The sequence below is a fragment of the Hakea prostrata genome, chromosome 6 (assembly GCF_041222555.1).
Source record: "Hakea prostrata isolate BN-2017 chromosome 6, UWA_Hpros_2, whole genome shotgun sequence".
In the NCBI taxonomy this organism is placed as follows: Eukaryota; Viridiplantae; Streptophyta; class Magnoliopsida; order Proteales; family Proteaceae; genus Hakea; species Hakea prostrata.
Genome location: NC_142605.1, coordinates 8,192,355 through 8,206,033, shown reverse-complemented (window position 1 = coordinate 8,206,033; position 13,679 = coordinate 8,192,355). Strand labels below are relative to the sequence as shown.

General features: G+C 37.9%; 1 protein-coding gene across 2 annotated transcripts in view; it reads left to right on the top strand.

Moving 5' to 3' along the window:
* The window catches only part of LOC149012197 (putative cyclic nucleotide-gated ion channel 5), an 83,528-nt gene that overhangs the window by 30,354 nt on the left and 39,495 nt on the right, over positions 1-13,679 (top strand). For both annotated transcript variants that reach the window (XM_089159099.1, XM_089159098.1), the window contains exon 4: positions 2,392-2,604. In XM_089159099.1, the coding sequence (XP_089015225.1) occupies positions 2,392-2,604 (213 nt within the window). The remainder of the gene's footprint in view (positions 1-2,391; positions 2,605-13,679) is intronic.

Genomic DNA, 13,679 nt, shown 5'->3' with positions numbered 1-13,679 from the left:
ACGGGGTAGAAAACCGTAAATCGGTCATAACTTATTCGTTTGAAGTCCGATTGGTCTGAAATTCGAAGGGGAGTTCCCCAAAAACATACTAAGACTATCTATGAAGGTCTAGACATCAAACATGGTCAAAAAGTAGGATCCTAATTGAATCATAGGATTAGGGTTTCATCATATATAGTCCGTGGCTCTCATGGAAAGATTAGGGAGAATAAAGATTCACCCTAGGTAAAGAGAAGCATAAAATTTACAATCAAAAAAGTGTTGGGGAGGATCCAACGAATTAAAAGAGGATTAGGGTTCCCCAATTTGGATACCTCTCATGACGGTTACCCAAAATCAACTCTCATAATAACCCAAGGTAGGTTCACAAGGAGTAAGGGAAACATAGAATTAGTATTTAAAAATCAAGAATAGCATTGGGGAGGATCCATCAAATTAACAGAAACATTGGTTTTACCAATTTGGTTACCCTCTCATGAGGGTTACCCAAGGGTTTCCTCCCAAAATCACCCCCTTTTTGGTTTCCCTTGGTGAAAAGGAAACTTAGAGATCAACCCCTCAATCATGGGGATAGAAGGAAAGATTGTAATATTGTTGTGAGATCTTTCCCACAATCACCAAGATCAGTAGAAAAATAATGAGGGAGTGATCAAGATCATAGGTAAAGTCAATTTCAAGAATAATCGCCATATGGCTTCAAGAACTTCAAAACATAGAGTGAATGGGGGGATTCACTCTAAGGCTAATAGAATCAAAGAAGAGGCCATTACAGTAGCGTAATACCTTTCTCAAAACCAAGAGATCAGAAGAATAGAAGAGAGAATAGCTCAAAGAAGAATTGATTCGATTACTAACCTTTTTAGAAGAAGAAACGATGAAGAAACTTGAACAAATGCTTGGGGATCTTCCTTGGCTTTGGAGAGGAGGTCCTAGGGTTCTTCCCACGTTCTCCATTGGTTTAGAACTAATTATGAGTGAAAAACACGGAGTTCCCCCTTTTAAATAGCACAAAAACTCCTAAAAATGCCAGGATTTCCAATTTTGACCTTAATGACCCTATTGGTCGATTGGTTGGTCGATTGGCCAATCGACCAATCAGTCGACCAAACAAGTCAGCAACTCTAAAAATAGGGAATTAAGGGTCTTAACCTCAATATCTTTGGATGGGCTTCTCACAACTCAACAAACAACTTACCTAGCATGGAGGGATGCCTTCAAACCATGTCCAAATAGGCTTTAAGCCCATCAATCAAGCTCTTCAACACTAAGTTGCCGTTCAACTCCAAAACAGAAAAGGTTTTCAAAAAGGGAAAATCCATCATCAATCATGGGTTCTGGGTCAAACACCATGTCTTCCATTGAGATGGCGCACAAAGTCTTCTTCTTTCACTTCGGGTCTTCGGATCAACACTAAGGGAGAGGTCTGACTTGACTTCCTAGGACCTTCCAAGGATAACAAAACTGTATTCAAGGTCCAACTTCAAGGTCAAACATCAAACAAGCCCTTCTTCATCTAAAACAGATACGGTGTCCAGGTTAGGGTTTGGGTTGGATTTCACAATGTGTGCCAATTAAAATGGTTATAACCTAGAACACCATAACGCTTTATTCTCCATGGGATTGCTTCACAGCCAAGCGCTTGGGCAGACCTTTAAATGCTGTGGTTGCCACCTGCCACAGCCCTTTGATAACTACGCATATGGGTCAAATACTGCTATTGAGAACAATTCACGCCAGTATATCTTTAAATTGGGATATATATCATTCTTGTGGGCCTGTAGTGAACCCAAAACTGCAGTTTTGGAACCTTTGATTGCATTAGGATTTTCCTACTTGCTGCTTCCACTGTTCCACATCATTCCTAACTTTACTCTTCTAATCTTGGTGGTTATTGTCTTTTAATGTGTCATGTGATTGGGTGTGTCAAAACAATTTTGTCTATCAGAACATTTTATAATAACTAGCATTATACTTAAAAAAGAGTGCATTTTTCATTTGACTTCCCCAAGCATGAAGCTGTGTGATCCTTGTGATTGAGTTCATTTTGATGCTGTGGAGTTGCTATTTGATGGAACCTATGTTTTACTGAAAGTAATTTGCATAGTATTAGGATGGGTTGATCGTGTCCATATAGTTGCTTGCTGGTTATTCCTTGCTAGCATCTTTTTGTGCTGTACTATGCATGTAAGTGCTGCTTTATGCATAGGCCAAGTTTCTTCTGAGCAAGTATGTTCTGTTGCATGGTTCATGTGTACGTAGGAAGTTAATATATTATTTTGTTGCTATTAGATATTAAGATGTACGGTTGAATTAGAAGAATTTCAGAAACTTCTTGGTTAATGGAGTTGGGTGGGTGGAAGTGTTGGACTGATGACTTTTTTGTATGTTCAGATTGTAATTTGGAGATTCCTTCAAAGGTCAAAGCCCTTAGATGTGCTTGCTACAAAACAGGCATTACTTTTCATCATCTTGATCCAATTTGTTCCAAGGTTATTCCGAATCAAACCCCTGATGTCAGAACTAAAAAGGACTGCTGGTGTTTTTGCTGAAACTGCTTGGGCTGGTGCTGCCTATTATTTGCTGTGTTACATGCTTGCAAGTCATGTAAGTACCAACAAATATACGCTTCACCACTGATATATTTTGTTCTCACAGCTGGGCAAGTTTGCATGCTGTGTGAAATCACACTTTTTCTTATTTTGCCTGTTTAATTTGCCTATTTGCCTATCTGCTCTGTTATTCATGCATGAACTTTGATGAAATTCAGTATTCTTTCAATGGTTTTTTGACTTATATTTATCTGGTAGTTGCTACCACACTGAAATACAAATAGTTTTCTGGATGATCTTCCAGATGGATTACAAAGGGCTGTTCATGAAGTGGTTTTTGAGTGCCTTAAATCAGGATGGTGAGTGGGAAGCACAAGTTGGAAATGTCCAGGGTATTGGGGTGTCCCTAGAGTGTCTCCTTTCGCAAAGTTGTGAACTTTGGTTGTTCATAGTTTTATATCAGATAAAATTGAAAGGTAAACGAATATGAATTTTGTTTGTGAATTACGTATATATGTTAAAGTGTTTGCATATTTGGAAAGTGTTAGGGTATTGGCATCGTCTTTTGACAATTTAGTTGCATGCATGCAAAACAAATTCTTTTTTGCCAGAAAATAGAGGGGTGTAAATTGGAAATGGAAGGACAATGGATGAATTTTTTAATAGAACGTGATATTTATCTATTAGAAAAGATTTATACAAAAGGTAGGCATTCTCCTAGAGCCCCTTTATAGAGGGGTAATGAGAATCCAAACAAGGAGGGCATCCCTCTTAACTGGTATTCTAAATAGGAAATGAAGCCCAATTACATGCTATAGTAAACATGTGCTGCCACATACCATTGAATTAGATCAATTAAATCTTTAGGCTGCATTTGTTTGCTGGAATGAAGGTGGGGTGGGAAAAAAGGAGTGGGAAAATTCTTTAAAAAAACAAACTTTTCTTACTTTTCCTTTAAATCTCAAAAGTGTAAATTGTTTGGTTGCTTGGGGTGGGAAAGTGAGAGACAAGTTTCTTTGATTCAAGGAAACTTGTTTGGTGATGTGGCAACTCAACTTTCCCACCCCAAGCCTTTTCAAAACCCCACAAGAAGTGTGGGATTTTGTGGAAAAATATGGAAAAGTGAAATGTGGGACCCACAATTAATACATTTCCACACTTTCCTTTCCTTTCCTTCTCTTCTCCCTCACCCCACTACACATGGGGCCCACATGTTTTTTTTCCCCACCCCACCTTTGCAAACAAACGCAGCCTTAGGGAAACCACTAGGATCCCATCTCATTGTTGCTGTGCTATCTGAATCCATGTCATGTAATCTGCTGGCTGATTCAATTCTCTCCTCACCTGCTTAAATTTTACATCTGTTAGCACAGCTGCCTCTTGCAAAGTTCTCCCTTTTATAGCTTGACAATTCCGAGGCCCTTGGATAGACAGACCCATTAAGTGTATCTACTGCTAATTTAGGATAAGATCTGATGGATACCTCCATATAGCCTTAATGTAATCTAGGGTTTAGGGTCTTGAGATGTGTATCTCCCTAACCTTATGGTTACCCCAGAAGCCTCTCCTTTGTGAGCCAGCAAATAAAGAACCAATCCTGGGAATTAGAAATTCTTAACCAACCTAGATAGGTTGATGGTGGGAGGAAGTAACACTATTTTGGGATGGATCTAATGGTGAAGTTTGAGATGGGTAAACACTTGGAGAGATTTGGCTTATCAAAACTAAATGGGTTGCAGTAATTGAGATGGTAACGAGTTTATGATTTAATAATGACTGTGGGATGTTTTTGGGTCTTGGAAGATCCTAGAAACAAGTTAGGATTTGGCTAATTTGATACGGGTTAATTTTGAGATGGTTAGGGTTTTAACAAAATTCCTATGGGATGGTTTTGAGATACCAAGAATCACCCTAGAGCTGAAAAGAAAGATTGCAGTTAGGTATGGTAGGGCTTTGGGGTTTTATAGTTTGGTTCTAAGGTGTAGATCTGAATCTTGTGTGAAATTCTAGGGTTCTTGGTAAGTTCTTGGGTTCTTTCTTGATCATTCTCTTTTCTTTCTTCTTTCTTTCTCTCTCTCTCTCTCTCTCTCTCTCTCTCCCCCTTTTTTTTTTTTTTTTTGGTGGTGGAGGGGATACTGTTGTGAATTTTCGGAACTGGCCTGCAACGACCAAAATTGAAAAAAAGAGGGGGCCAAATGGGGGAAAGAGGGGGAGGGTGCTGCAGGGTTTCTAGATAATTCCCCTAAATTAGTGTTAGCGCAGGAAAGTCCAGCAAGGAAATTTAACTCAGTCGCAGGAGGAAGGGTTCTAAGGTCCAAACAAGGGCTGGAGTTGGGGTTTAGGTCTGAACTAAGTTGAGCTAGGGTTTGTTAAAAATTCTGCAGAACTTGAAAGGGGAAGATGAGTTGCAGAATTTTCAGAAAACTGTGAAATTAGGGCTGAGTGGACAGTAGCTATTAGGGATGTTCTCTAAGTGTTAGGGCAACACTTGGGGAGGGTAAAGGGCCCGAGAATGAAGTCGAATGGGGGGAGGGGAGCTTGCCGTGTTACAGGGAAAGGGGGAAAAGGAGGAGGTCATCGTAGTGGGGAAGAGGGTAGGGAACTAGGGATGGTCTTAAACTGCAGGGGAAAGGGGTTGAGGGCTACTTAACTTGTGGCCAAAGAAACTTGTTGAGATCTGAGGTTGAGTGCTTGGGGAAGAAGATGGCAGCCTTGAGTTGAAGCACAATTCCAGCCGCAGGGTACCCAAAGGGGATCCTATGACTTTACCAAAGCCAAATTCTCAAAACTTCATTCGATAATAAAAAACTCCCAACTTACATTAAAGACTAGGCTATTTATAGCCTCCAGAACCTTACTAGACTCAACTAATGAATCCCTACCTAATTAGAATCCAAATACTTACTACAATAGGACTTGACTTATATTGAACCTCCTTTAAGATGAGGCTCCTAGAAATTAGGGAACCTAATCCTTACCAATTACAACTCACACTAACAATCAAATACCTAATTTAACTCACTAATTAGGACTCCAAAAATAGAGATCAAAACAGAATTAATTTCCCAAAATAAAACTGGACTTGACCATGGTGCAAATTTTGGTCGAAACCTAAGTTTCAACCTAGGCGAAAACCAAAATCTCCAAGTTTCGACCGAAATTTCGATCGAAACTTAATACGTTTTTATTTTTATTTTTTAAATTTCAACTCTAGGCTTCAGGCCTTATATGACCTCCATTTCATCTGATTTCTTGCCTCCTACCTATTTAAAGCATAATAAACACAATGAAACTAGTATTTTGCCAAAAAAAATACCACGGAAAATTTATCTTTCAAGTATACTAACAGATGACTGGCTCCAACAAGTACAAATTGTATTGGATACAAGCATAAAATCATTAGCGTACATGAATTGTTTGATAGAATGGTTACATATACAACAATTCAACAAAATAAAAAGACCAACTAGATCAAGTGACGCTGTCTCACATATATTCAAGGTCCGAAATTTTAGGAGAGTTCGCCGGTTCGTTACCTGGAGAACCAGGCGAACCGGCAAAATCTCGGCAAGATTTCGCCGATATAGCAAATCCACAAATAAAAAATATGAGCTGTAGGACAAAGTTTTTCAAATATACCATAATGATAACTTGCAAACAAACCAGATTGTCAGTGTAAAATATTACAAAATAACATTTGATAACAAGTAACAAGTCATGTCACTTTCACCGTTTCAATGTTAAACAATTTTTTAATAGTTTAAAAGTCATGTTAGTCGTATCACTTTCATTGTTTCACACGTTAAGTAATTTTTTAATATTTTTTTTACAATTTTGTGTTTTTAATATGCCATGCGTATGGCTACAAATGCAAAGCGTAACCTGTAAGTCATCCACTTACCAAAACTTCATTTCATCTTCTTCATTCATCTGTATACTTTGGGCGATGGAAAAACTTTTGTGGTTTTGTTCGGTGATGGAAGGCCAACCAGTAAGAGATGCACTCATCTTCTTCTTCTTCTTCAAACTTCAAAGGAAGGTTGGACCTCACAACAAGCTCAACAAGACGAACTGCACTCGATTTCTTGATTTTTTTTTCAGAATATGACTCAACAAGGAAGATGATGATGATACGATGAACGTCATGAGCTTCTGTGAAGTTGGATTCTTGCTGGAAATGGAAGAAGATGGATGGTTTGTGGTTGCAGAGATGTAATTTCTGCCATTGCTATCTTCTTTTACCTGTCTATTTCACATTTTCTTTTTCTTTGTTAATAAATGTATTTTGGAATATTTCAAATCCATATATTTCGCCGATTCGGTCATTTTTCGATGATTTTCCGGTGAGATTGTGTGATTTCGTTTTTCGGTGAGTATTTCGGTTCGCTACTCACCGAACCAGGCGAAATGTTTTACCCTACATATATTAAGTTGAAGCCCATATATCATGTTACATATGTAATTTAAAAAAATACTTTTTTAATATCAGAAAAAAGAAGAAGCTAATAATAAGAAAATAAGTTTAACGACACAATTATAGATCATAGTCCTAGACTAAATATATATTAATTTGAAGGCATAAAAAAAACAAAAATAAAAAAGGGAGTTTGAAACTGTTGGGTATGGCTCATGCTTCGCATTCTATTGTTGCCAAAGTTTTCTTTGTAGCTGTTGTGGGTTAAGAGGTGTTTGGAGGCAAAATAGGTGTTTGAAGGGAAAAAAGTTGTGAAAAGGGGATAAACATCAACAAAAACCAAGGAAAAACAAGTAGGAGTGTCGAAACTTGCGAAATTTTGGTCGATTCCTGTGAAATTTAGGTCAAACCTGTGAAATAGTTGAACTTTGCAAAATTTTGTTTGAAACCTATGTTTTCGACGAAATCTTGAAGGTTTTGTTTCGATTTATGAAAATGCAGTGATTTCGGTCAAAACTTCGACAGTTTCGATCAAAATTTATTCGATGGACTTGACCAACTAATTGAGGCTCGATCCAAGGGTGGAAAATGAACATTCTACTCCGATCCAGGTTTCGCCAACCTTGGGTTGCCTCTTGCTTTTAGACAGGCTTGGGCCTTCTTTGGGGGCTGTTTAGGGCTGATTACTTCAGATTTCCCCTTCTTGAAGAATATTATTGGTAAAGATTTTTGTCCTTCTAAGATGGTATTATACAACACCACCTAACTAGTTACTTGGGTACCTTTACCTACCTACGTAGCCTGTAGTAATCTATACTACCTTCATCTACCTACTTGGTCCGTAGTAACATATATTACCTTTACTTGCCTACTTGCTCTGTAGTAACCTATACTACCTTAATCTACCTACTTGGTCTGTGGTAATCCATACTACCTTACCTACTTGGTCCACAATCACCTGTACTGCTTCTTACCTACGGACTTAGTTTAAAGTAATCAATACTACCTTTTACTTACCCATACCTTTGCCTACTACTTTGCCTTCTTGCAAGAGGCTATGTGTGGATATTGGAGCTACAATTTTTATCTGTTAATGTGGAGATTCCTCCCTACTGCTGGCATTATTTGGATAGTGCCTTTGATGCTGTTATACTTTTGGATTTTGTTCATCTTCAATATCGCCGATTGCTTTCATTATTGGATAGTTCGTTCGATATGAAGAATTAAATTTTTTTTTTAAGTTGATGTTGATTATCTCTTGGGTGTAAGTTCTCTTAGTGTTTATTGGCGTCTAATATTGCTACATGGTTCAAGATTGGAACTGCCTTTCAAGTTTATTCTTATTATCCAAGCTGAAGCTTTCTTTGTGTATACTCCAACTAGAGGCAGAATGTTGAGAATTGCAACAGCCTTAGTGCATTAGTTCACACCTTTCTATTGTGAAGAAGTTTCTATTTTGGAGAAGCAGTTTTGGTGTACAAGTTTTGAAAAATCTGGGTTTCTATTTCGGTTACTTTTTATTTTAGTTACTCTCTATTTTGGTTACTTTCTAATTTTCTTATTGCTTGGTTGACAAGTAATCTTCCTAGGATAGTTTCATTTTTAGTAGATTTGGGAGCAATATGTAATTTTCCTTTTTGTTGTAACTCAGTTTAGGAAACTTTCTTAAACTAAGAATTGATTTTACATTATAAATACAGTACTAAGGGAGAGCCAAAACATACATGCAAGTTCTCTCCCTTTTCCTTCTCTTCTTTTTCTTCTTCTTCAGCCTTCTTCTATTCTTCTTTTAATTTCTGAATTTCTTTTTAGTCCCTAGGTTGATTACAAGTGTTGAAATTCTAACAGTTATGGTGCTTATACTCTATTCTCAAGACTAATCATGTTGTATTGTTCCATTGAGTATTGAACGACTGGTGTGGATGGAATTTTGAATGATATAAGTCGTTTGATGTCTGTTGTCACTTGGTTTTCATTATATCAATTAATGGTTCGGTATTTCATGTTTTTTAAGACTGCATGTTCATTCTTTCATCATTTCAATTTCGAACTTAGGGTCGAGTTGGAACTCATACATGGGTTTGTTTTCTCACAAATCCTAGCCACTAATGTGTTTAGAAGGCTTAAAATAGGCTAAATACCAAGTTTCAGCCTAACCTGACCTTTAACAGCCCCCGAGATGGGCCTGCGAATTCACTTGAGTTGGCCCCAATTTTTTTGCCATATCTTGGCCAAGATCTCGGTTTTCTGGCTGACCGAGATTTCTTACCATGGTTGTAGAAGGCAGTCCTTTTTGCCAAGAATCCAAATTGACTTCACCTTGGACCTTAATGGTTTTTCAATCTTGCACCTTCCGAATTGAACACAGTTGCAGCAGTGCTGCTCACATAGGGGCTCAAAACTGAGAATACTTCGATGTACCTTCCCATTGAGTGGAGGAACTTACAACAATGACCAATGCAAATAGAACTCCAAACTAACCTCTATCTAGGAAAATAGAAACTAATTTAAACTAGGAAAATAGAATTTCTAACTTAGATAGGTTTTTATAATTCAGGCCTTTACATGGAACACGACCCTAAATTGTGGACCTTTTAATGATTTATAAAGCTATTTAAAGAATTACTAAAATACTCCTCTAATTGGGCAGGATTACAATACTGCCACTTCCTTATTAAACTTTGCTAAAAAAGCATGAAAAATAAAATGTGCTGCTGGGCAGTAACCACAGGGGCTTTTCTTAGTCTTGGCCTTCCAATTGATGTGCTGAGGCTTGGTTCTTGCATCAGGTTGCACTTTAGGTGTCTAAATTGGGGTTACTCTATCCCCCCCAATACCTCACAAATGAAAGTAGAAAAGGAGGACAAAATTAGAAGGTTAGCAATATAAATCAGGGGTTCGAGAATTCTCCAAACGTGGGGGTCAAGTGTAGCTGGTAGTGAGGAGAAGCCACACTCCTGATTTCAGCCACACTTCCGGCTACAGGCTCAGATGAATAAAGCCAATACACCTAACCTAGAATGTTAGCCAATAGCTTGTAAGCCTACACTGTGTTTGGACATTAAAGTGCAGTACAATATCTCACTGTTTCAGGTCTGATCTGAGTCAATTCTCAATGAACAGAAGCTGTCAAGGTCAAATATACTCTGCAGTTGAAATTCTAGGGCTGGTTAGATGGTTATGGGGTTTTAGGAGAGGTGGTCAAGGTTAGGATCGTAGGGTTGATAGAATTTAGTTCAAAACTTTTCTGTAGTTTTGGACTTCAGAAGTGAAATTCAGGTAAGGGTTGGGTAAAGGCTAGGGTTTAAGTTTGAGGGTTTCTAGGGTTTAGGGATGACTTAGGGTTGATTGGGTTAGGGAATAGGTTTGGCCCTGCAGGGATAGGGCTTGGAAAACTTGGGAATTAGATCTGATCCTGTGGAATACCAGTTTCGGATTTGATTCCCAAGCTAGGGTTTCTAAAATTAGGTCTCCTAATGTATCTAGGACTCTAGGGAGGGTGGCTAGGGTTCAGAGGAAAGGGACTAAGGTTCATCAGCCAGGGGTTTGTGAGGAGGAATTTGGACAAAAACTGAATCTGGAGTTGTTTTTCTGTGTCAGATTCAATCCTAGGGTTAGGGTTTTGATGAAGGCTAAGGGGGAGAGTGATTGAAGGGCTTAGAAGCTAGGGTTGGGTTTGCTGCTTAGGTCGAAGGTCAGTTAGGGTGGGATGGAGTTGTATGTTAGAGGGATTGGGATTTAGAGGAGGAATTAGGGTGCTGCAGAATTTCGGATGAAGGGAGCTCTCCTATGGTGCCGCAAGGTTGAAAAGGAGGTTGGGAGAGATGGAGAAAGGATAGTGGATGGGAAAGGGGTTGGGGGTTTGCTTACTTGATGCTTGAAGAAGATCAGTGATTAAAGGTTCTTTAAGGGCTGCCACAGGTGAGTGAAAGGGAGAAAGAGAATTTGGAAAATTGCAGACAAATAAGAAAATTCCATTAGCTCAAGTAGTGGCCTCCCTCCCATGACACCAAGTCTTCCCTCAAAACTCCTCTTTATTCTATTCATCAGAAACTGCCTTGTTAAAATTTTTATTTTATTTTTTTGTTGGGGGTGGGGGATCTATTTGTAGCCATACTACATTGAAGGAAAATAACTAGGACTCTATAAAGAAAACCAACTTGAACTCAACTTAGGGAATCCAATTTTGGATTAGAACTCCCTAGTACAACCATAGAAGGATATTCGACCGAAATTTCGACAATTTCGGTCGAAATGTCTGCATTTTTCAAAAACGAAAAGAATTTCCAATTATTTCGGAAAAATGTCAACTTTCGACCGAAAATCCCAAGATTTCGACCGTTTCAGAGGTTTCGACCTGAAATTTCGACCATTTCAACATTCCAACTTGTTTTTCCTTAGTTTTTGTTGATTTCTATCACATTTTCACCTAATTTCCACGACTCGTTTGCCTTCAAACACCTCTTTTGCTCATTTTTTTGCCTCCAAACACCTCTTAAGCCACAATAGCTACAATAGAATGTGAAGCATAAGCCATACCCAACAGTTTCAAACTTCCCATTTTTCTATTTTTGTTTTGTTCATGCCTTAATGATCTTGTATTGCCTTGAATAATATATGTTTAGCTTAGGACTATGATCTATGATTGTGTTTTGTTAAACTTACCTTTTTATTATTTTCTACCATTTTTTTATTTTCTGATTTTAATAATTATTTTCTAAAGTTAAGTAGTTTTATTTTATGTATATATGATATATAGGCTTCAACTTAATATATGTGAGACACCATCACTTGATCTAGTCGGTCATTTTATTTTGTTGACTTATTGTATATGTAACCATTCTACAAAACAATTCATTTATGCTGATGATTCTATGCCTGTATGCAATACAGTTTGCACTTATTGGAACCAGTCATTTGTTAGTATACCTAAATGATAAACTTTCAATTTTTTTTGGCAAAATACTAGTTCCATTGTGTTTATTATGCTTGAAATAGGTAGTATGCAAGAAACCAATTCATTTTGAGTTCGTATGAGGCCCGAAATTGAAGTTCAAATTTCCAGAAAAGAGTGTCCAATTTCGACCGAAACATCAAAATTTCGGCCTTTTGCAAGGTCGAAATTTCTTCCTTGATTACAACTAGACTTAGCTTTTAAAACTAGAAAAGGACTCCTAAGTAAAAGTTCTTAAACAAATACAGCTTGCTAATCAACTCTGAAAGGAATCCCTTTTGAAATTGGATTCCAAGTTGGACTCCTACTCAAGCTAGGACTGTAACCACTTGTCCAGTTGAAAAACAAAAAGTAGATCTGTGATCCTAAAAGTATTCTGGATTTTCTACAGCACTTTGGAGCCCAAAGTAGGTGAGGAAATGACCAAAGTATCCCTGGTCAGATTTGACCAGCCTTTGGTGTTGCATGTTTGTGGGCTGAATTTGGGCCTAAAATATGAAGTGCCTTATCCTGGTTACATCAAGATTTAGTGTAGGCCTCGAAAAGCTGAGCTATGGAGGCTTTGCTGCAAGTTTGGTGCAGTTCTGATGGTATGAATCAGGAATGTAAATAGGAGGTTTTGGCTGTTCACAACAATCCTTCCACTAGAATGGCCTAGAACTGGAGTCTGGTGGATGCCCTGTTGTAAGGATTTTGTGCTTTGAAACTCAGCTACTTCTAATGGTGGAATAAGGAGCTATGCAACATCAGAGTTGGCCGCAATCTCTAAGGCATAACAAAATCTGCAGTGTATGTTAAACTCTGTATTGTTGGATCAGGAACAGCAGCAATAACTTCAATTCTTGGAGTGTTGGTGATGCAGCAGCAGTAACCGCCTTCAGATGGTCTTCACAGTGGTTGCAGTAGTGTCAACGATAATAGCTGATGAGGATTGGTTACAAGGAAGAGAAGATTGAGGAGGAAATAGGGAGAAGGAGATTTCGCTTTCAACAGCCAGGATTTCAGCCCCTCAGACTCACAATGGGATAAGAAACATGCTCAAAGCAATGCTGAACCATTCACTAAATTGTTTCGGGTGCGTTTATGGGTTGTACATCAAATTGACTCTTAAGGCTGAGTAAAAAATAGAAGCTAATATTTGAACCATCCCCCACCCCAAGAAAAAAAAGAGCAGCTAATAAAATAATCTTATGTAGCTGAGACTTGGATTACAAGCAAGGAAACTGAAATAAAATCCTTAAGCTGTATGCAAGGTTCTAAAATAAAAACTGAAAAGAATAGAAGCAAGCAACTGAATAATAATAGTACATAAGCCTATGTCTGAAAAAGTCATCATGCAATCTGGTATTGTGTCTTCTAATAATATCCCAATAAAAAATAAGGGGCTGTGACGTTGTTTACATGTACTGTCTTTGGTTCATTAATTCATGGGATCTTGAAGATTCAGTAGAATATTTAGTAATTATTATTGTTGGAAATAATAATTAAAAATTTCTTTATCTTGTTAGAGTCATCATTTAAGTTAGAACTAGCTTCACTTTTAGAGTCCAGAGTGAGTCGAAGTCAATTTCGATTTTGTGATAGGAATAGGATTGTTTAGTCTTTTGAGTATTCTTTTAACAACCGTATTATTCAGATTTTATAGATATAATTTTGAGCTTTGTGAGGTACAATTGTGCAGCAATGGTTTTATGGTTCTTCTTCTTCTACCCTTTTATGTCGTTTCTTCTCCCTTGAACTCTGATTTCTTCCTAGCTTGCCT